The sequence below is a fragment of the Camellia sinensis genome, chromosome 3 (assembly GCF_055761805.1).
Source record: "Camellia sinensis isolate YWXY chromosome 3, ASM5576180v1, whole genome shotgun sequence".
NCBI lineage: Eukaryota > Viridiplantae > Streptophyta > Magnoliopsida > Ericales > Theaceae > Camellia > Camellia sinensis.
The window spans coordinates 53,123,505-53,146,800 of record NC_138963.1 but is presented as its reverse complement, the minus strand read 5'-3'; the positions used below and the strand labels follow the sequence as shown (position 1 = coordinate 53,146,800).

The window sequence follows — 23,296 nt, the reverse complement described above, 5'->3', positions numbered from 1 at the left end:
TGCACTTTTTGACTTTTTTTTATTATGTGTAGAAAAAGCAGAGAGGAGATGTTGATTGATGTGACCCAAAAAAGATAAAAAGATGAAATAAGTGCACTTTTTTCTTTGTAGCCAAACTTGGCCTAGTTATTATGTTTTAAACAATCGGTAGGGTAAAATAAGGGAAGTTGCATGGGGTAGCCGTGAGACTCGAACCCCTATATCATGCCCGGTAAGTAAGCGCCTCATCCACATGTGAAGCCAACCCCTTTGGTATGGAGTCAGTTTTGAGCAAAGTCATCTTAGGCGGTGTTTTTTTTGGACAGACTAGATTAAATTAGATTAGCGTTCTTGAGACTATTAGTCATAGAATTATCAATCCCTTTGGATTGTGTATCATATCTCATGGTTGGATTAGCCTATAATTATGGGAAGGGATTAACAAAATCCTGTCAATTTTGTAATTTAGTGTATTATTCCGAACTTCTCCTTAGCCTCCTATTCTTGGGATTCAAGAATCACCCGTATTAGAGTGGACTATTTGTCCAGTCTCCAATTTTTTTAGTCAAACGTGCAATTATGTATTTTGTTGGATTAATCCAATCACAAAGCCATATCGGCCGAAACCCAAACAAAAGTGGCGTAAGTGGAATAGGTCGAGCCCAGCATTGGACTTCTGGTTTTGACGCTCAATATATTGTGACAAAAAGGGGGGGATTTTTTTAAATTGTTTGGTTTTATAAACTTGTGTCAGCAGGTTATAACAAACACACCCAGAAGTGTGAAATCACAAGTACCTACTCCATCTCATCAACTCCATCTTATTTTTCTAAGTTTAGCTCTTCAGATTCACAGCATATATATACCCAACCAAATTATCACAACCCATCATCACCATTCCAACAAAATACTCTCAACCTTAGTACTCTCAAGAGCTCCCCAAATCTCCTGTGTGTAACTCATGGAAAACCATCCGCTCAAGGCCATAATCTTCTTACTTCTCCTAGCCTTCACAATTAGAGGTGGGAGTGCGACCCGAATCCTCAATGAGGATGAGGAGGTACCGGCTGTCCCCACTATTGCACCTGTGTTACCCACTGTAACTCCTCCTGGGGCTATCGCTCCAGTTGCTGCTGCTAGCACTGTGGTGGGCCTTGCAACCCCTGACCATCCCTTCACCTTCTTCCTACACGACATACTTGGAGGCTCGAACCCCTCGACTAGAGCCGTGACAGGCATTGTAACCAACCCAGCCGTCAACGGTCAAGTCCCATTCGCCAAGCCTAACGGCGCAGTCCTCCCCATTAACAATGGTGTCCCCACCGATAACGCCAATAGCGCAGTTATCAACAATAACAACGTCCCCTTCCTCACCGGGCTGAGTGGAAACACTCAGAACGTGATTCAAAACAACGGAAACAACAACGTTGTCAATGGCGGTGGGTTTGGATTCCCGGCCTTGAATGCTGCCCAGCTCCCTTCAGGGTCCGCGCTTCAGAAGCTCATGTTCGGAACACTGACGGCTTTCGACGACGAACTGACTGAAGGGCACGAGTTGGGGTCCGGTTTGGTTGGGAAGGCTCAAGGGTTTTACGTGGCGAGCTCGGAAGATGGTAGTAGCCAGACCATGGTTTTCACGGCCATGTTCGAGAGCGGCGGTTATGTTGATAGCCTATGCTTCTTCGGTGTGCACCGGACGGCGGTGTCGGAATCCCAACTGGCCATCATGGGTGGGACCGGAAAGTTTGTGAATGCTAAGGGATTTGCAACTGTGAAGACTTTCCCAGCTGCCAATCAGCACAACACTGATGGAGTGGAGACTCTGCTGGAGATCACTGTGTATCTCACTTATTAGTGTTATGTTTGGATTGAATTGTGTTTGTTTCTTGTGTGTTAAGATCTCTTTGTGAGATGTTTCAATGATAAAAATTCCCATGTTCTTGTTGAAATTTGTTGCAGTTTGAGAGCACACTATGATTTCAATATTACAGATATGTTTTCAATATTACAGAAAATGTTATTCGTTGAAAAATATTTTTACAGAAATAAATGGAGCATTGGGACAAAAAATATTGGATAGGATAGCTGAAGAAAAGGATTTGATTTAACCTAGTAGAAAAGAAAACAAATTTTAATTTAGCAAAGAGTCAAACTATACAACGATGTTTTTGCTCTATAAAAAAAATGAAAAAAAAAATAGAAGGTTACTGGGATGAGAAAAAGAAATTATTGTGACGAGATTTTTCACAAAATTTATGTACAGCTTAAAAAAAATGTCAAACTGATCTTCAAAAAAATAAGCCTTCTAAATTTGTTTTGAGTTGAAAATCTGAAAATTTTTACCAACACTTGAGTACAATTGTTTAAACACAAAATTTCAAAAATTTAAACAAAATAAGTTGTAAATAAGTTTTGGCAAATGGGATTTAACAAAAAACCTATTTATTTTGTTAAAGAATTGAAATTTAACGCCTAAACAGTAATATTTTGAAAAATCAGACTAACATTTGATAAAGTTCAAAATTTTTCTTGTCAGGTTTAAGCATTATATATGTCTTATTATTATTTTTTTTCCTTGTCATAGTAATGCTTAAAATTTGGAGAATAATTATTAGCAGATCTTATTTAGTAGATTTATTTACTAATTAGTCTTGAGTATTTTTCTTTTACGTATTTGCCCATTGTTCTGATAATCAAAAAAATTTCAAACTTTTACATTTGTTTTTTGTTTGTAAAATGATCATTTGGTACAAATAATAATACTGATACATTTATCAAAATAATAAATAATTGAGATATTTTGATTTCAAAAATATTATAGACCTCAAATAAATTATTAAATATTCTACACAATACATAGATGTAGGATTGCTCTTTTGAATTTTGTTTGTAAGTTTTAATTTATTTGTATTAGCTAGTTTGTATAAACTGGTACTAAATTTGGAGAGAGGATTTAAAATTGAAAATAATTAACTATCTTTTGAATTTTGTTTGTAAATTTTAATTCATTTGTATTAGTTAGTTGGTTTTTTTTTTTTTTAAGATGGTTAATTTGTATTAGTTAGTGTACGGGGAGGAAATAATTCTCCTCGTATAATCCTGTTGACCAAGTCCACGCTCCTCCGTACGACGTCGCTTTATCACCTGAAAACACAAACGTGAGCTAGCCGGCGGGTGTGTGCCGGAAACCTCTCCGATGCCTAAGTCAGTAAGCTTGACAAATAGACAAAGTTTTATACTCTCAGAAAGAATTGTGTTCAATTACCTCCTCCAAGGTGATGTTCATGGGCTTTTATAAGTTTCCCGTCGCACAATCCTGGTAGGACTTGTATTACTCCATGCAGAGTCCTCCTAGGATTCATACTCCAAAGGATAATGCTTATCCTTTAACACCCTCCCCCACTGCTTAAACCAAGTGGGATGGTTTTCTCCATGGCCGAACCTCCATGTGACCGAAGTAAAATTGGCTATGCTGAGCCACAAAGGGCCAAACTGTCCTTAGCTCGGTCTTTTCCTTTAACTTCTTACCTCGGTTACCCCTGTTCAACCTTGGTGTGTTTAGATCAAACTTCCAAGTAGCAAGTCCTGACCGACCTAACCATAGTATGTCACGACCGGACTAAATGCAAGGTCGGACTTACTTCAAACTGCCACCGGACTAATTCTGAGACCGGCCTACCTAGAACATACTGCGACCGGACAAACCCTGAGACCGGCCCAACTCCAAGTCGCCTCCGGACCGGAGTAGCTTTACTCTTCCTTGGGCCAAAGCAACTATCCCTTCTTAAGCCGGAGTAACTACACTTCTCAATTTTGGGCCTCAAAGCCCAACTCGCAGCTCGGCCCAATTTTTCCCAAAAATTACCCTCTCAATTGCCCCTTAATTCCATCTGCGCAACATGATTGGGATTACCAGTCTACTGGCCGAGCTAGAGTTTATTAAGCCTTTCCAGCCGAGCTAAAAACCCTTTAGCCTCTCCAGCCGAGCGAAAAACCCTCGGGCTCTCCAACCGAGCTGATTTTACTTCGGGCTTCACTATGTCCGGTCAAAACGTCTCTTCAATCACAGCGACTGTAACGCTTCCCCTTCCAATGACACGTGGCAGATTCTGATAGGCTGAGGACGGCTGTCACGCCGTCTATCGTACTTCGTGCATTTTGAACAGTCCCGCCTCTTTTTGCCGCCTCTTCTCAGTCCCTTTTCACAAAACAACTTTTCTACTCTTGAATCATTCACTTACACTTTTCATATTCTTCGTCTTCTCTCTGCGTGCTCTAGCTGTTCTTCCGTTGTACTCGAAGAGGCTGTGGTTTTGCTACCATTCTTCCTTCTTTGCCTTTGTTTCCCTCTGGTAAGTTTTGAAAAAACTTGTTTTTGCTTTCTTCGTTTCTGTTTTCTCTATCTTGGTGAAGCATGCTTGTGCATTTCTTGTTTTTGCTTCTGTACTTTCATGAAAAAACCATAGAACTTGTACGCGTATGAACTGTTATGTAGAAAAACCAATCTTAGATCCAAAATCACATAGCAACCGAACTAGGATCCTGTTTGCCCTAAACAAGTAGATAACCGTAGACAATCAATCGAACTAGAACATAAAAGTCTCAAAGAGTCACCGATGCCCGACTTTCTTTAGCCGAAGTAAGATCACCGAGTTTTGAATATAGCAAACTAGGAACCTCGGTTGTCGACCGAACTAAGCTTTTGGGGCCAAGCCGGCTTTCTTAGTTCTTAAACTGTACTTAGAAAGCCGCCCCTTGAGGTTCAACCGAAGTAAGATTCACACTGCAACCGATTTAGGCCTCGGGGCTAAACCAGCTTTCTTAGTTTTTTAGACCGAACTCAGAAAGCTGCCCCTAGACGTTTAAACCGGTCTACCGAGCAAATTGCTCAAACCGAGCTACCAAACCTTTTGATGAACCGAGATAGAACCAGATTTTTGAGGCCGAAGTAGGGCTTTTATACCTTGCTTTTAAATTGTAGCACGGTCCATTGATCAGTGCTTTAACCCCCTCTGTTTTTTTACTTTGCAGACTTAGGTTACCCAGGCACTCCTGCGTGCGCTCAACCGAGCTATTGAGCACGATTTTTGCACCGATATAAGTTATAAGTAAATTATACATCAGATGGGTAAGTATAGGTATCTAGTTGAGACCCCGGGCGGCTTAGCCGAATTCAGGAAAGATTACCAAATACCTGACGACGTTCAGCTGGTTTTGGCCGAAAAAGACATCACACCCTGGGATAATGAAGGCTTCGTCCCCTTTACTCTTCAATCCATAATAGAAACCGGACTACGGTTTCCTGTCCAACCATTGATCTGTGAGTTCCTTAGGCAGACTAGGTTATGTCCCACCCAACTGTCCACCAATACATACCGCATTATTACGGGAATAGCCGCACTAAACCACCAAACCGGTTTAAACCTTGGCCTTGCCGAAATATTCCATCAATATTCCATCGGCTCGAAAGATGCTGGGTGGGTCTATTACCTTAGGATCCGCCGCCGCCGAGAGAAGATAGTTAAGCACACACCGGACAAAGACCTTAATGATGATGACTTCTTCTAGGTCTCTGGGAATTTTGAGGATTTTCAAGCCCAAATTCCTGGCCGACCTATAAATTGGAAAAAGGGAGAGCCTGGTAATTTAACTTCGGTCTTCTTTCTTGTATGTTATCTCGGTTTTTTTGGTCTATTGACCGAACTAACACTTCCCTTTTTTTTCGCAGATTTCGCCCATCTTCATTCCTTATATAGTTATCCAAACCTTGCAATTTTGCGAGCTGCGCTACGGATTAAAGAAAGAAGTTGGGCTAAGCTTCTGAACTTTGAGCCGACCTACCGGTACAGCGGTCGCCGAAAAGCAAAGGTAACCGATTTCCTTCTTGAGGAAGCACCAGAGCCGGACCCAACCTTGCCCGAAATACGACTTGTCCCATTAACTGCTGAAGAGGAGATGGCAAAGAAAAGCAGAGTTAGGGCACTTCTGACCGCAACAACCAGAGCCGAAGTACCACCAACCATTGAGGCGCAGCCTGCCGTTGTGGCCCTCCCCTCTCAACGGCCTTCTTCATCTCGCCCTTCCAAGCGCGCCCGATCTACATCGACCGAACAGCTACTTGTCGATGAGGTTGAATCCATCCCCCAAAGTCCTCAACCGTCCCCCCAACCGGAGCAAACTGACCGAGCCGAATCTCCGAAGTGGGCTCCACCGCTGACCTTTAACGACCGAGACATCAAAGCTACTGACTCGGTCGTGGCTGAAAAAGACCACCAATTGGCTTTTAACCTGGCCAAAAGTGTGTGCCTTCCCAAGGACATGGAGCACCACTTGAAGCAACTGAACACCGAAATGAAGTCAATTCGGTCTGCTTCCAAGTCCATGATTTTGGTAAGTATCTCTGTCCATTTTTTCTTGTTTGAAGTTTCCAACTTTTACTTCGGCTTAAGAGAAGTCTTCGTTTTGTCAGGCCTTGCAGAAGAACAATATCACTTATAAGAAAGTCCAAGAACTCCGCAAAACCACAAGGCAGGCGATGGCGGAAGCCGAAGCAAAGGCGGCCGAACTAGAGGAGGCCGAAAGGAAAATGACTGAGCTTCAAGCAGAGAATGGTCGGCTCGCCGATCTGGTTAGCTCGGCTGAAGCGGAGAAGCAGAAAGCATCCATCGTTATGAAGGACAAGTATCTGCGGGAGTTGTTGAAGCTTGAGAAGAGAAAAGACGCCGAAATAAGCGAACTAAAAGAGAGGGTGGAGGCGGCCGAAAAGGAGGGGTACAAGCGAGGTTACAAGGAGGCTGAAGATGCCTATGTCAAACAATGCGACGCCGCCAAGGAGCTTTTCTTCAAGTGCGGCTGGAGGGCGGCTATGGAGAAGCTCGGTCATGATCAACAGACCGAGGTCTTCGACCCTCTAGCATACTTTATACCGAAATCCCTTGCGGCGTATGCAGACGCCTTGCAACAAGAGTTTCTGGAGGACTCAGACACAGATGACTCCTCTGCTCCTGAAGACATTCCGGTTGTTGGTGCAAGCCCGTCACTTCGGTTGGAGCCCATGGTAGAGGACCCACCTATTGAACAACCAAGTGACACCGTGGTCCCAACCGAAACCAACCCGGCGACCGAGCGTGATCTTCCCCTTGAAACCGGTTTTCAAGTTGATGGTGATGCGGCCTTTGACGCTGAAATACAAGAACTCTTTTCTTGACTTTGTACTTTTTTTTTTTTTTTTTTCGTCTTTGTAACCGGGCTTCGATCATTGCTTTGTACTTATTTTGATCTTTAATGAAATGGAAATTTGCTTGAACTCTAACTTCGGTTTTGATATGTATGTCTGTACTTTGTAATGCCTTTTATTACTCCAACTTCTATTTCGGTTTTGGCTTTTTAAACTATGCTTACCAGCCAACCACTCCTTAGCCGATATACTTACTTCGGCTAAGGAGTACAAAGTGTTGGTTTATTCCAGCCAACCACTCTTCAGCCATGCACTTACTTCGGCTGAAGAGTAACAAGAGTTGGTTTATTCCAGCCAACCACTCTTCAGCCTTGCACTTACTTCGGCTGAAGAGTAACAAGAGTTGGTTTATTCCAGCCAACCACTCTTCAGCCTTGCACTTACTTCGGCTGAAGAGTAACAGGAGTTGGTTTATTCCAGCCAACCACTCTTCAGCCTTGCACTTACTTCGGCTGAAGAGTAACAAGAGTTGGTTTATTCCAGCCAACCATCGAAGTTAGTTTTTCCAGCTAACTTATAGTATTTGGTTATTCCGACCAAATGTCCTGCAGCCTGGATCCTTATCCTGGGCTTAAGAAGGGTGTTGGTTTATTCCAGCCAACCTCTGAGTTAGTTTTTCCGGCTAACTTAGAATGAAAAAATGCTTGCAATGCGCCTAATCTTTACTAAAGCTAACTTTTACAAGGAACAACTTGTGCTAAAAAGAATTTCTCATTTTATTGAAGGAAGAGAAAATTACATATGTTTGAAAAAAGAAAAGCTAAAAGTAAAATAACTTGAGATTGGCTGTATTCCATGGCCTAGGGATTGCCTTGCCATCCTTGTCTTCTAGGTGGTATGCCCCTTTGCCTGCTAACCCAACCACCTTATAAGGACCTTCCCAATTTGGGCCTAACTTGCCGTCTCCTGGGATCAAGGTGTTTCCCATTACTTTGCGTAGTACCCAATCCCCAATTTTGAATTGTCTTGGATGAACCTTTTTGCTGTATTTTCTGATTAACTCTCGTTGGTATGAGGCGATGTGGACTAGTGCTCTTTCTCTTCTTTCTTCTGCAAAGTCGAGTTCTAAGGCTATGGCTTCTCCATTTAAGTCTGGATCAAAATTTTCGCTTCGAATTGTGGGGAGGCCAACTTCTAGTGGGATCACTGCTTCCATTCCATAGGCTAAGGAGAATGGTGTTTCTCCAGTTGATCGCCGAGGCGTGGTGCGGTAAGCCCATAAGACGTGAGGAAGTTCATCTGCCCATTTGCCTTTTGCTTTCTCTAGCCTTTTCTTTAGTCCATCCAGGACGACTTTATTTGAAGCTTCAGCCTGCCCATTAGCTTGAGGATATGCTGGTGTGGAATTGTAGAACTCTATCTTGTATTCTTCACAAAAGCTTCTAAAGATTCTGCCGTCGAACTGAGTTCCATTGTCTGAGATCAGTGCTTTTGGTATACCGAACCGAGTGATAATATTCTGCCAAACAAACTTCTTCACGTCTTTTTCTTTGATTGACGCCAATGCTTCTGCTTCCACCCACTTTGTGAAGTAGTCTGTTGCTGCGAGAAAGAATTTTCTGCCGCCGGGTGCTGTTGGAAGTGGTCCTACTATGTCCAAGCCCCACATTGCGAAAGGCCATGGGCTAGTTAAGGGTAGGAGTTCTCTTGCTGGTTGATGTATTTGGTGTGCGAATTTCTGGCATTTTTCACACTTCTTCACATATTTCTCTGAGTCTGCTTGCATATATGGCCACCAATATCCTTGCGAAATAGCCCTGTAAGCGAGCGACCTTCCCCCTTGATGACTTCCACACACCCCTTCGTGTATTTCGAACAGGAATGCTTCTACTTTGCTGGGATGAACGCACTTGAGGTAAGGCCCAGAGAACGACTTCTTGTATAATGCCAAAGATGGAGATAGCCAAAATCGCTGCGACTTTGCCCTTATTCTGTTGGCTTCTTTTTTCTCTTCTGGTAGGACGCCGTCTTTCAGGAACAGGATGATGGGATCCATCCAAGAAGGGCCTGATTCTGCGCAACATACTTCTTCTGCTTCGGGGTCTTCTATGCTTGGTCTTGGTAAGAAGTCGACGAGTAATGGATGAGGGATTGATGTATCTGCCATTGAGGCAAGGCCTGCTAGCTCGTCAGCTCGGCTGTTTTCCTCTCTGCCAATTTGTTCTATCCTTACCACATCAAACTTCTTGATCTCTGTTCTGAATAACTCTTGGTACTTGGCCATTCTGTCGTCCTTTGCTTCTTATTCGCCAGAAATTTGGTTTACCACCAGCAGAGAGTCACTGTATACCATTAGTTCGGTTGCTTTCATGAAGTGTGCCGACTTGAGTCCTGCGAGAAGCGCTTCATACTCCGCTTCATTGTTGGATGCTGGGAAACCAAGGTTGATTGCTTGCTCTATAACCAGGCCGTCTAGAGAGATGAGGACTATGCCAAGCCCTGCACCATGTCGGTTGGATGCTCCATCCACAAAGAGCTTCCACATCTCTCCAACGAATAGTTTCCAGCAAGTGGAAGGATTAGACGATGTCGTGAGGTCAAGAATGGTGTTTTCTTCAAGGTCCATGTTGGCTGTCTGTCCTTCGTCCTCTGTTTGAACTGCTGGTGAGCCTTGGTTTGTCTCTTCCTTGTTGTCCTTAGTATGGTCTGCCTTGGTGCTTGATTGACTACCTTCTACTAGGGGTTGCGCTATTCCGGCGTCAACTTCCGTCCCTAGTTCGGTTGTGTTAGTTAGGTCGACTGGGCAGATATGATGACTTCCAGGAGTAAACTCTGCGACGAAGTCTGCCAAAGATTGGGCTTTTATTGCGGTTTTGGGTTGGAATTTGATGTCGAATTGTCCCAACTCTACTGCCCACTTCAAAATTCGCCCACTAAAGTTTGCCCTTTTGAACAGAGCTTTTAGTGGAAAGGCTGTGAGGACGACTATGGTGTGGGCGTGAAAGTAGTGCGCCAATTTTCTGGATGCCATCATTAATGCCAATGCTAGTTTCTCCAAGGGCAAGTACCTTGTTTCAGCTCCCAACAATGTCTTGCTGACATAAAAGATGGGCAGGTGTTGTATTCCTTCTGCACGAACCAACACTGCGCTGACTGCGTGCTGAGAGACTGCTAGGTACAAAAAGAGTTCTTCACCAGGTACTGGTGTAACAAGTAGTGGTGGGGAAGACATGTACTCCTTCAAGCTTTCCAGAGCTCGGTCGCATTTTTCATCCCACTCAAACTTGGTTTTTAAAGCTTGGAAGAATGGTCGTAGTCTGTCTGACGACCTGCTTATGAACCGGTTGAGTGCAGCCGCCATACCAGTGAGATGCTGTACTTCTTTGACTGAGTTTGGTCTCTTCAACTCCTGGATTGCTTTGATCTGAGTGGGGTCTGCTTCTATACCTCGGTTGGTCACCAGGAAGCCCAAGAATTTGCCAGATCCAACTCCGAATGCACATTTGGATGCATTGAGGCGCAGCTTGTGTTTTTTCAGGATCTGGAACATCTCGCCTAGATCTTTAAGATGGTCATTCTCATCCTTGCTTTTGACCACCATGTCGTCGATGTAAGCCTCCATTGTTCTGCCTAACAATGGTTCAAACATCTTGGTGACCATCCTTTGGAATGTCGCCCCTGCGTTCTTTAGGCCAAAGGGCATGACCTTGTAGCAATATAACCCCCTTGGTGTTGTGAAGGATGTGACCTCCTGGTCTGGTTCGTGCATGGCGATTTGGTGGTAGCCTCTGTATGTATCCAGAAAGCTAAGTCGGTTATGCCCTGCCGTTAAGTCCACCAGTTGATCTATCCTTGGTAGAGGAAAGCTATCTTTTGGGCACGCCTTGTTGACTGTTTTGTAGTCGACGCAGACACGCCATTTACCATTCTTTTTTGGCACTACGACGGTGTTGGAGATCCATCTTGGGTAGTGCACTTCCCTTATCGCTCCTGCCTCCAGCAGGTTGCCTACCTCTTCTGCCACTATTTCGGCGTGGTGGAGTGCCGATCTGCGCGTGCGTTGGATGACTGGCCTGGCGGATGGGTGGACATTGAGTTGGTGACTGATGAAGTTTGGATCAATGCCTGGCATGTCGTAAGGTGTCCAGGCAAACACTTCGATATTAGAGGTCAAGAATTCCAAGACCTCTAATCTCTCAGTGCTGGACAATGATGAGCCAAGCAAGAAGAACTTATCCGGGTTCTTCTCATCTATTTTTACCTCCACCAAGTCCTCTACCGCTTTCTGATCAGCCTCTTTGCCGACGTCCGCGAATAGTTCATTACTCTCTGGTTCTTCCACCGAATGAACGTATCCTTTGGCAGCTCGGCTTCCATTTGCTGTGGCGAAGCATTGTTTTGACATGGTCTGATCGCCATAGACTTCTTCAATTATACCGGTGTCATTGGGGAACCGCATTACCTGATGGTATGATGACGCTACCGAACGCATGGCATGCAGCCATGTTCTGCCCAGGATGATGTTGTAGGTGGAGGGGACTTTCAATACCCAGAACTCCACTTGTTTTGTTATACTTCCTGCTCTGACTGGAAGGATTATTTTGCCGACAGGCCACTCTGGCATGGAGTTGAATCCAATCAGGGGAGAAACTGCAGGTGCCAGGTCTTTGTCTTGCAGCTTTAGTTGCTTGAATGTGTCGTAATACATGATCTCACATGAACTACCCTGGTCAATCAGAATCCGCTTGACGTCAAAATCCTTGACTCGGAGAGTGACAACCAGGGCATCATTATGGGGGCAGTAAATTCGTTCCAAGTCCTTATCCGAAAAGGACATGACGTTTGTTGCCTCTGTCCTCCCCTTCTTGATGGCAGGTTGGGCACTTAATACTTCCCTAAAGTGCTCAGCCTTCTTGATTGAACCTCTGAGCTCGCATACGCGCTCAGGTTCAAAAACTCCATGAATTACATTGATAATGCCTTGAGGTGGTGCATCGATTGGCATTCTATTGGGATGGTCATTATGATCTTGGGGGGCCGGTTGCGCTCCTCCTTCAATGTATTTGTCCAAGTGGCCTGCTGCCACCAATTCTTCCAAGTGCTGTCTCAGTGGCGTGCAATTTTCAGTTCGGTGCCCCTTTTCTTTGTGGAAGGTGCACCGTGATCTGTCGTCATAATTCGTCTGAGCTTCCCCTAGCTTGGCTGGCCACTTGACAAATGACTCGTCTTTTATTTCGCTCAGAATCCGATATATTGGTTTTTTGAACACCGTTGTTATGGCAGTGCGAATTCTCAACCATCTTTTGTCTGGGTCTTCTCCGTTATCTCGTCTGCCACGTCCGTTTTTATTCTGCCGATCTACTGTATTGACCTTTGCTGAGGTCTTCTTTTCTGGTATTACGGTTGCACTAGATTTTGCTTTTGCACGTGCGCCATCCTCTTCTACCCTGATGTGCTGATGCACTCTCTCCATCAGGGCCTCCATGGTGAGGGGTGGCGTCATGGTAATCGAATCCCTTAGTCTGTTCCCTACGGGTAGGCCTCTTTTATATTGCGCAATAGCTAGATTGGTGGGGCAGTCTCCAATCTGGTTGAATGTCTCCCAGTAGCGACTGTTGTAAGATCTGAGGGTCTCTTTTTCACCCATGTCGATGGAGAGTAACTGGTCTATCTCCACCGGTGTTTTAGTATTTGTCCGAAATCTCGTTACGAACGCTTCTGCCAATTGGGCCCAGGAGGCTATGCTGCCCTCTGGGAGCTTTTCGAACCAAGTCAAGCCTAGGTCGCCCAGACTTGACGGAAAGAGTATGCACATTAAGGCCTCGTTTCGCCTGTACACAGCCATGACTTGGCGAAAGTGGCTCAGGTGTGAATATGGGTCCGTCTTCCCTTCATATGTATTGAATTTCGGCTGAAGAAAGCCTGATGGCAGGGGCGCGTTTTCGATCGCTGGGACAAACGGCGAAGTCTGTAGTCTTGCCAATGCCTTGTCCATTGGTTCGTAAGCCGGTCGCGGTATTGGCATTCCAACCTCGACGCTTCCATGTGTCCGAGGAGCCAACCGTTGTAAGGCCGAAACTCGGTGTGGATCCCTTGCCCTGGCATCCTCCTTGCATCGTGCTTTTTCTTCGAGCACGGTTCGTAAGTCGGATGACCTGGGCAGCTCCGTTTGTCTAGATCTGGTTTGGTGTGAATGTGAAGGCCAATACGTGCTTCCTTCAGTGTATGATCTTTAGGATCTCGTCCTCTCAGACCTGGAGTGACGAGTCCTTGAAGATAAGGAGTGAGTGTCGCCTGTCCTGAGGCTTCTGCTCTCTCCTTGGGAGGGTGTAGTATTCCTACTACGATTCTCTGAGTGGCGAGGGGGCGTCTTGTGCTTGCGCCCCTCTCCTGTCGCCATATCTTTAGTCTTCATCTGGCGTTTTAATGCTTCCATGTCCGCCGCCATCTTCCGAATTAGTTCATCTTGTTCCTTTACGCGATCTTCCAGGGCTTGAGGATTAATCCTCCTCCTTTGCCTGTCAGGACTTTGAGAGTAACGAGGGCTGCTATTCCGCCTTCCCCTGCCGCTCCTCCTGGAATTATGTTGTTGGGGCTCCAGATCTGCCATAGGAGGAACAGAGGGTAATCCTTCTCGCCTTGCGCCTCCGTCTGGAGTTAGCCCGTCGACGGCGGACTGCGGTAGTTCTTCAATGTGTGCCATTGATTTTAGAAAAAGGAGAAGCTTAGTCAAGAGGTTTTTATTCTTGTCTGTCTCTTCCCACAGACGGCGCCAATTGTACGGGGAGGAAATAATTCTCCTCGTATAATCCTGTTGACCAAGTCCACGCTCCTCCGTACGACGTCGCTTTATCACCTGAAAACACAAACGTGAGCTAGCCGGCGGGTGTGTGCCGGAAACCTCTCCGATGCCTAAGTCAATAAGCTTGACAAATAGACAAAGTTTTATACTCTCAGAAAGAATTGTGTTCAATTACCTCCTCTAAGGTGATGTTCATGGGCTTTTATAAGTTTCCCGTCGCACAATCCTGGTAGGACTTGTATTACTCCATGCAGAGTCCTCCTAGGATTCATACTCCAAAGGATAATGCTTATCCTTTAACACCCTCCCCCACTGCTTAAACCAAGTGGGATGGTTTTCTCCATGGCCGAACCTCCATGTGACCGAAGTAAAATTGGCTATGCTGAGCCACAAAGGGCCGAACTGTCCTTAGCTCGGTCTTTTCCTTTAACTTCTTACCTCAGCTACCCCTGTTCAACCTTGGTGTGTTTAGATCAAACTTCCAAGTAGCAAGTCTTGACCGACCTAACCATAGTATGTCACGACCGGACTAAATGCAAGGTCGGACTTACTTCAAACTGCCACCGGACTAATTCTGAGACCGGCCTACCTAGAACATACTGCGACCGGACAAACCCTGAGACCGGCCCAACTCCAAGTCGCCTCCGGACCGGAGTAGCTTTACTCTTCCTTGGGCCAAAGCAACTATCCCTTCTTAAGCCGGAGTAACTACACTTCTCAATTTTGGGCCTCAAAGCCCAACTCGCAGCTCGGCCCAATTTTTCCCAAAAATTACCCTCTCAGTTAGTTTGTATAAACTATGCTAAATTTGGAGAAAGGATTTAAAATTGAAAATAAAAAGGTTGAAGTTGGCCCATTGGGAACGGAGTTTTGGATTGAAATAGTTAATAAAGTAAAATGTTATATTGAAATTATAATTATTTCAAATTTTTTTTTTTACAACTATGAAAAAGAAAATCAATTATCTTTCAAAATATAACTTTTTAAAATAATCAAAAAATCAACTAAAATAACCACCTTCTTAAAAGAGCTAAAGGTGAATGAGTTAGATTGGTTTAGAATTATTCTTAGGCCTCTTTTGGATATTTAACTTTTAGTCATGTTTGTGCGTTTGTAATAAAAGTTAAAAGTTGATATTTTTTTATTTAAAGATATTTGGAAAGTTGGTTTTCAGCCACTAGTAAAATTACAATTCTATCCCTCATAGGTCAAAATGTGCTACATGGGTAAAGTTGTAAATATTTTAAATTAAATAGAGATAATTTGATCATTTTATTGTGATTTGACATCATAAATAAATATTAATTCAAAAATTCAAAAATAATTTTTTACCAACTTCTCTAATCACTTGTCTAAAAAAGGTCAAAAATTTGATTAAAAGTCAAAAAATTACTTTTTAGCATCTTCTCAAAACACCTCTTAAAATTATGGGTTGGGAGACTTGGACAGGTTACTTATGTCTCGTTTGGAGACTTAAATATTTTAATGAAAAAGTTAATATAAATTGTCATATTATTTTTTAATTTTTTTATATATATTTTTATAAAAAATTAAAAAATTATCTGTTGCCCCGTAGCCCACATTCACTCCGCACGTGCAAGTTAGTAGGCACGTGTTCGATTCGTCTTCTTCTGCTGCTCGCTGTGACTTTAGAAATTAGGGTTTTGAAAATACTGATAATTAACACCGCCGTCGAGAACGAGCGAGAGAGAGATACAGAGAGGACCAGGAACGGGAAGACAAACGCCATGGGTAAGAAGATGAAGATGAAGATGAAGATGAACATAGTTCTTGTTTTGTATATATATGTGTTTATATATTATATGTGTAAATTACGATGAATCTTTTGTTTCTTCATTTGCTTTTTTTTTTTGGATAGCAAGGATCAAGGTTCACGAGCTGAGACAGAAGTCCAAGGCAGAGCTGTTGGCCCAGTTGAAGGATCTCAAAGCAGAACTTTCTCTCCTCCGCGTCGCCAAGGTCACCGGTGGTGCCCCCAACAAGCTCTCCAAGATGTACTCTTTCTCTCTCTCTCTCTCTCTCTCCCTGCTTATATATATATATGCAGATGTATAATGATGTGTTCATTTGAAATTGGCTTCTTCATTTCTTCCTATTTCATACTTAAAACTATCAATTTTATCTATGTAGTAGTCCATTCAGTTTCTAATTTCAGTTAATGTGGTTCAATTGGGCATGAGTTCACTGATATTGATACATATTCCGATACATTTATTTGAAATCATATGATTGGGAGAAAAAAAATAAAAAAATAAAAAAAACAAAACCAAAACACCCTTGAACGATCTTATTTTTTTATTCATTTTTTTGAAACTAGGGGTGGAGAAGATGGGTTTTGGTTGTAGGATGTAAGTGTCTAATATAGTGTGAGTAAGAAACGAGCATTTAGTTGTATGATTTAGGTTGTCCGAATTGGAAACATATTTTTGCCTATTAGCTTAGGTTTCCATCATTTTTGATTAAGTAAATTACAAATGCACTTCTTGAGATTTGCTTAAAATATGAATGGCTGCCTGTGATTCTCAAAATGACATCCTGCCCCTTGAGGGGCAATCTGTATTTAAGCAAACCATAGGGGGCAATCCGTATTTTAAGTAAAATTGACAAGTGTATTCGTATTTTACCCTTATTGATTTGGACGGACTATATCCAATGTGACTATATGAACTGAAATTGGAAAATTTAGGAACTAAATATAAAATTGATAGTTTAGGGATTAAATAGAAAAAAATGACTATTTTAGGCGGGGATAAAAGTGAAATTAACCCTTTGAAATTTGGATGGTTGTAATGGATGGCAGAAAGGTGGTGAGGTTGTCAATAGCGCAAGTGTTGACGGTGATCTCACAGAAGCAGAAATCGGTTCTGAGGGAGGCCTACAAGAACAAGAAGTACCTTCCCCTTGATCTTCGTCCCAAGAAGACCAGAGCCATTCGGAGACGCCTCACCAAGCACCAGGTACTAATCTTCCATTGCTGTTCATTCACTCCACTTGCTGAATTTTACCTGTTTTTTATTTGTTAAAATTGACCCTTAATTGGATATTAATGTTGGATTTTCTGTGTTGTGATGTTGTGGGACTGTGCCTGTGTGATCTCTGAACAATGCCATAGATAGATGTGACATATCGGAATGGGTTGTGCCCATCTTTCCTGCACCCAATATTTGTCTGTTAACAGAATTGCCTTCGCAGCTCTTTATTATCAATAATTGTTAAAAAATACTCTCATTTTCTGGGAAAACAATGGGGGCTTGTAATGGTTTTTGTTATCTTTCTAATCTCACAATGCATTTGCAAATTATGTGAGTTTCCCATTGCCCAACAGAACTAGTGAAGCACTTTTGAATTCGATACGTAGGCTTGGAAATGATTGTAATATGTGTAGGGCTGTCAACAAACCTTTAAGGCTTGGAAGTTAACCTCAGCTTCATGTCAAAGCTCATTCTTTGTCTTGCTTACTAAGCAAAGCCTGGTTCGGGTACAATTGACAAATTTTTTTTTTTTTTTTTTTTCACTTTACTGCCTCTCTTTGGATCTTTTGGGTGAATTATTTAGGGGTCGTTTGTTAACGTTTTTGTTTCTTCTTCTCTGTTTTTGTTTTCACTTTTTTTTGAAAACTAAAAACAAAAATTTGTTTGATATATTGTTTTTGTTTTCAAAAAAATGAAATTGATTTCAAAGTTTTCAAAATTTTTAAAAACACAAAAAAGTTGTTTTCACTTGTTTTTAGGCCTGTTTTGGGAACGTGCTATTTTCATAATTTTTTGATTTTTTATAAAAAAATGTGCATAAAAGTAGAAAGAGTGATGTGACAACTTGTAGTGACTTTTTGACTAAAACTAAAAGTTGCCAAACGAGGCCTTAAAACACATTTTCACTTTCTCCTCTCACCTACCACCCTTGACTACCACCCACCTCTGCCATCATCGGCCCCCAATGACCACCACCTCCCATCACCAATGGGTGGCAAGTTCAAGCCAACCTCCGGCGACTCTCCGGTGGGTGGGCGGTCATCGTCGTGATCTTCGGCCACCTTTTGGCGTCCTTCTAGCCACCTCATGTCCTCTGACGACATTCAACCCCTGTGTCTTGCTAACACCTTCGATTACCTACCACTATCGGTCTATGAAGCATGGACACTTCAAAATTGGTGCCGTGGCAGTGTCCAACACGCTGACATGCCGGGGACACGGGGACACACCGGGGACACGTACGGGACATGCCAGATGGCGTGTCCCTTTAATTTAATGATTTTTTTGGAAGCGGACACGTTGGGGACACGGCGGGGACACGCGTGTCCATATCTGGACACGCCATGGGACACGGCGGGGCTGTTTTTTGAATTTTTTATATTTATTTAGGGTCAAAGTATAATATTTAAAAAGTTTAAAAAAAAAAAAAAAACAACAACAACAACGTTCAAAGCCCTAATCGAACAACTAAGGGAGTAAAGGAGTAAAATCAGACCTGTGATGACCTTGTCTCTCTCAGTCGAAGCCCTCTCAAGTCGATCGAACCTCTCTCTCTCAGTCGCAGCCCTTCGAAGTCCATCGAGGCCCTCTGAAGTCCATCGAAGACCTCCAATCCAGTCGTCTCAGTCTCTGTTTCAGTCTTTATGGTCTTATACATGTCAGTAGTCCCCCATTCCCGAGTGCAGCTTTAGTCCAACGAAGGGAATGCTAATGAAGAAGATAAGGGTGTTAGGGGTTGGTAGGATGGAGGTCGACCGGCAGGGGTGATCGAGAGGGTGAACCGACCGAGAGGTGGTCCGACCGTGCAGGGTGACCGAGTGGAAAGGCCGACCACGAGGAGGGCCGACCGCAAAGGGTGGCCGAGTGGGAGGGTCGACCACGAAGGGTGATCGAGTGGGAGGGTCGACCGCGAAGGGTGAGGTGGAGGGGCGTAGGGCTCGAGAGGCGGCGTGTCACGTGGTGATTTGGAGTGGAAAAGACAGGGTAAGGGGAGGAGACTGTGAATCGTGGTTGTACACATGGCAACATCCCGAGGGGGGGTGGGGGGAGATTAGGCGTTAGATCATAAATGAAACGATAGGTCATTATGGGTGTTGAAAAGACAGTTTTGGCGGATGATTTGAAAAGTTTTCAAACTGGCGAAAATCAATTGGGATCCTTGGAATACTGGCAAACCGTGGGCTTTTGGCATTATTCGATTCACCTACTTGTTTACGAAAAATCAAAATATTCCAAGTGTGAATTCCTTTGTTGCTCACGATACACCTTTGCAACACTTTTTCAATTTCCTTGCACCTGCATCCGAAGTGATTCGCAGACATACCATAGAAATGGCCTAAGAAGGAGCTGCGAATGTCAGGCTGGATCCACTTGGTGATGATGATGCAGTGGAGTTAGCGCAGCAATATAGGATGGAGAGGGTGGGGGAGTCGGTGGTACGATCCCATGGTTCCACCATGAGAGCAGCTCCAAAGCCAATCAGCCAGGCAGAACCAGATTACTAGCAAACAAAGGCAGATAGATCAACGGTGACTGCAGCGGATTTGGAGGCTATTCGCGAAAAATACCAGGTGTTTGCTGAAATAGAGTTATTGTTGCCGCGGTCGACGGAGAGGCCGTCCGATGCCAGGCTAGGGGAGTTTGCCCTTTATGAGGAAGAATTGAAGGGAGGACTGAGACTGCCCCTGCCGCAAGTGGTGGTAGATGTCCTGAATCGTTTGGAGGTAGCGCCGGGCCAACTAATGCCCAATGCGTGGAAGATCTTATTGGCCTGTGCAAGTGCGTGGCCGAAGGCGAATGAAGGGGCGGCCATGACAGTAGACAAATTCTTTGCATGTTACAAGGCCTCAGGGCAGCAAGAGACTTGGGTCACTCTGCAGGCTACAGCAGGGAAAGGGCTGGTGGCGGGGCTGCCGTCGTCGATCAAGGGGTGGAGACCACGGTGGTTCTATGTGTCTGCCAGTGGAGGGGTTGGAGTGCGCACCATTTGGAAAGTGCCCACCAAGTCTGTGGAGCCAAAGCTGGGAGCAGCAGCAGAAGAGTGGGTGAAAAGGGTAAATGAATGGAGGGAGAAGGAAGGGGCGAGATGGGACGAGCTCGTTCAGCCGTTGGCTTTGTTTGAGTCAGGGTTAGGTCCACAGCCGAGTGGTGAGGACCTCGACCGAACGGAGTTGGAGGCAAGGAGGATAATACATTCATAAACAAGCATAGCTAAGAGGAGGATGCTTAGATGGATGTATGGTAAGACTAGGAAAGACATAATTAGAAATGAATATATTCTTGAAATGATAGGAGTAGCAACAGTTTAAGATAAGTTACGAGATAATTTTGGTTATGTATAACAAAGACCAGTAGATTAGTGGTCAGGTAGAGTGATATGATTATCATAAATGAAAATGTTGGGAGAGGGGAAAACTTAAATTGACATGGGACGTAGTAGTAAAAAAAAGATATGAATTTATTTTATTTAATTGAGTATTTAACCTTGATAGAGTGGAGTAGTGAAAAAGAATTCATGTAGCCAATTCTACTTGATTAGGGCACACAGGGCTTAATTTTATTTTGTGTGGTTTGGTAAGGTAAATGAAACCAGAAGTTGAGGTTTGCTTTTACTAAGAATGATATGGTTATTATCTTGTTGTCTTAATATATCCTTTAGTATAAACTTTAACTGACATGTTCCCCCGGTAAGGTAAATGAAACCAGAAGTCGTTTCAATATGTAGTTTATGGTTTGGTGGCGATTAAATACCAGACTGCTTTCATCCCAGCATATGGTCCTGTTGAGACCTAAGACTACTATGTCATGACCTTGAACTATTACGAGTTCTCCATGCTATATTTTCTTAATTGATGCTTGCTTCAAACTGCTATATGGCCTCAATTTATGTTCCATTGGTGCACTTTGATTACCATAATGTTCAATGTGGCTTAATTTATACTTTGATTACCATAATGTTCAATGTGGCTTAATTTATATGATTTTTTTTTCCTCTGGAGCACAAGTTATCATGATCAAATATGGAAATGGTTTGCAAAAATATTTCTGGTTTAGTGTAAATGTTGTGCAAATGCCCACCCTTTCTTAATTCTCAACAGACTGATGTTGAATGGCTGTCCCATTTTCTTCCGATGTTTCATGCAGGCATCATTGAAGACAGAAAGGGAGAAAAAGAAGGAGATGTACTTTCCAATGAGGAAGTATGCCATCAAGGTTTAGGTTTTTAATTTGCCTTTGAATGCAACTTTTGTCTTTCTACATTATACGCTGAGGATATTTAAATCTTTCTCCTATTTAATTATTTTTGTTTCCTGTTTGGCCGAATTTATTATGAACGAGAGCTTAGATATGATGTTTTTGTTTTTGTTTTTGTTTTTGTTAATTTTCTCGCAGTATTATTCTCTACTTCGTCAGTTTAATGCACTTTTGTGGAGGCGGGGTTGAGTAGTAATGTAGCTTGCTCATTGTGGATTAGTTCTAGAAAAATATGGTTGGGGGGGGGGGGGGGGGAATAATGGAAGAAAAAAATAGTAGGTTGTTTAAATTTAGTTTAAAAACTTAATAGAATTTTAAAATGTATTTAAACTTAGCTTATTACGTTTTCTAGTCAATCTTAAGAAAGTTTTAATTGAGTTGATCACGAGTTTAAGTTTTTATTTTTATTTTTTTTGGATCAATAGAAATTTCTATTAAAGTGAAGATTGTCGAATGGCACTTACAATGAATTTATCAATACGCTTATACCAAACTAAGGAAAAACCTTGTGTAAAACAAAGGAAAATTCATAGATAAAGCACCAAAGATAAGCTATGGATAAATCTAGATATAGCATTCATACTACAAAGTAGCGGTCGATCATAAAAGCTTGACACTTGAATAAGTTTAAGATAAATATATAAACTATATCTAAATTGTATGGGTAAGTTAAAAACACACCAAAATAAAAAAAGAAAAGAAAAAAAAAACACAAACCATAAAAACCCATAACTCCAGGCAGTGGCAGCGATGGATTCGTTGGTGGAAGGTGGTGGAGCAGAATGATGGCGGTAGATCTAATGGAGGATTAGTAAATCCGGCCGAAAGAAGAAGCAAACAGGTGGTGATGGTGGCTGAAACAGGAGGTGCAGAATATAGAGGCGACACCGAAGTGGATCGGAGGAGAGGAGAGGTGGCGGATCCATGAAGGCCATGATCAGAGTTGAAGCAAAGGGAGATAAACATCTCACAAAAGAGGGAGAGGGTGGAAAGCCCAAAGCTTTTAAGTTATTGTGTAGAAAGCATGGAAAAGAAAGAGAGAGGGGTAGGAGGAGGGGAGAGAAGGTTGGAGGCCGTCGAAAAATCCCCTCTCCTACCCCAATCGCCGCTCATGCCTAAACCCTAAGGAGAGAAAAGTGCAGAGAGAAGTTCTCGTTCATGTTCGAGTTAAGTTCAAGTAATTTTTTTATTTTTTTTATGGTGTATATGATCAAGTGAAGTTGAGGTAGATTGTTCAAGTTTTGATTTAAAAAAGGAAAATGTTATGGACCTCAAATAAATTATTAAATTTTTTACCAAACAAACATATCACATGAGTGTGGGATCCACACACATGTGATTTGTGTGGATCTTATACTCACGTCAGAGGTTTGGTATAAAATTTAGTAATTTATTTGGAATTCCTATTATAACTCTTTGAAAAAAATAATAAAATTTAAAATTTATTTAAATTTGACTTCTCCACATAATAAATTTAAAACATTGATTTTAAATGAATTTTTAACAAATATGTGTTGTTTGATTCATATATGAATTTTTTATCAAGTATGAGTTGTTTGATTCATTTGACAGCTCTATAGAGATGCTGATCTCGGCCTTCATTATGAGTTGATAGCTGGGTAGTAATTGCCTGCTGTGCACTTATTATATCATAATGATTTTTAAGAAAGTACATACAAGATTAAATTGTAGGTTTGTAACGATGATAGTTAGCCATATTTTTAGAACACTGTTGTTAATTCATTCTAGATGAATTTTCTCTATAAAAATTATTTGAAAAACGTTACAATGACTATCTATTTTTACTATCTTATCTTACCATCTGAGTTATTATTAGTTTAGTCGTTAGTATTAGAGATATAACATTAGTAGTGAGATTTATTATGTCAATATCAAATTGACAAATAAAATGTTAAGCAAACCTACATGAGGCAAAGGAGTTGGACATTGGGATGAATTGTAAATCTAGGCATTTTTGGTTTGCTTCTTGCTAGTACCTTCCGAGCTTAATTGATGTTTATAATTTGCTGGTGATCGGGTTTCAATTTGATGTTATCCCGCGGTTATTTTTCATCTCTAGTGAAATGTTGA

At 42.5% G+C, this 23,296-nt stretch overlaps 2 protein-coding genes across 2 annotated transcripts; both read left to right on the top strand.

The window, feature by feature from the left end:
• Positions 1-402: 402 nt before the first annotated feature.
• On the top strand, positions 403-1,994 carry LOC114288549 (dirigent protein 25). Its single transcript, XM_028232074.2, has one exon. It carries the CDS (start codon positions 941-943, stop codon positions 1,832-1,834), a length of 894 nt encoding a protein of 297 aa, XP_028087875.2. The 5' UTR covers positions 403-940; the 3' UTR covers positions 1,835-1,994.
• A 13,534-nt stretch (positions 1,995-15,528) lies between these two features.
• Positions 15,529-21,318, top strand: LOC114288546 (large ribosomal subunit protein uL29). Its single transcript, XM_028232071.2, has 4 exons — positions 15,529-15,710; positions 15,838-15,973; positions 16,780-16,936; positions 21,095-21,318. The coding sequence occupies exons 1-4, from the start codon at positions 15,707-15,709 to the stop codon at positions 21,167-21,169; spliced, it is 372 nt and encodes a 123-aa protein (XP_028087872.1). The 5' UTR covers positions 15,529-15,706; the 3' UTR covers positions 21,170-21,318.
• Positions 21,319-23,296: the final 1,978 nt, after the last annotated feature.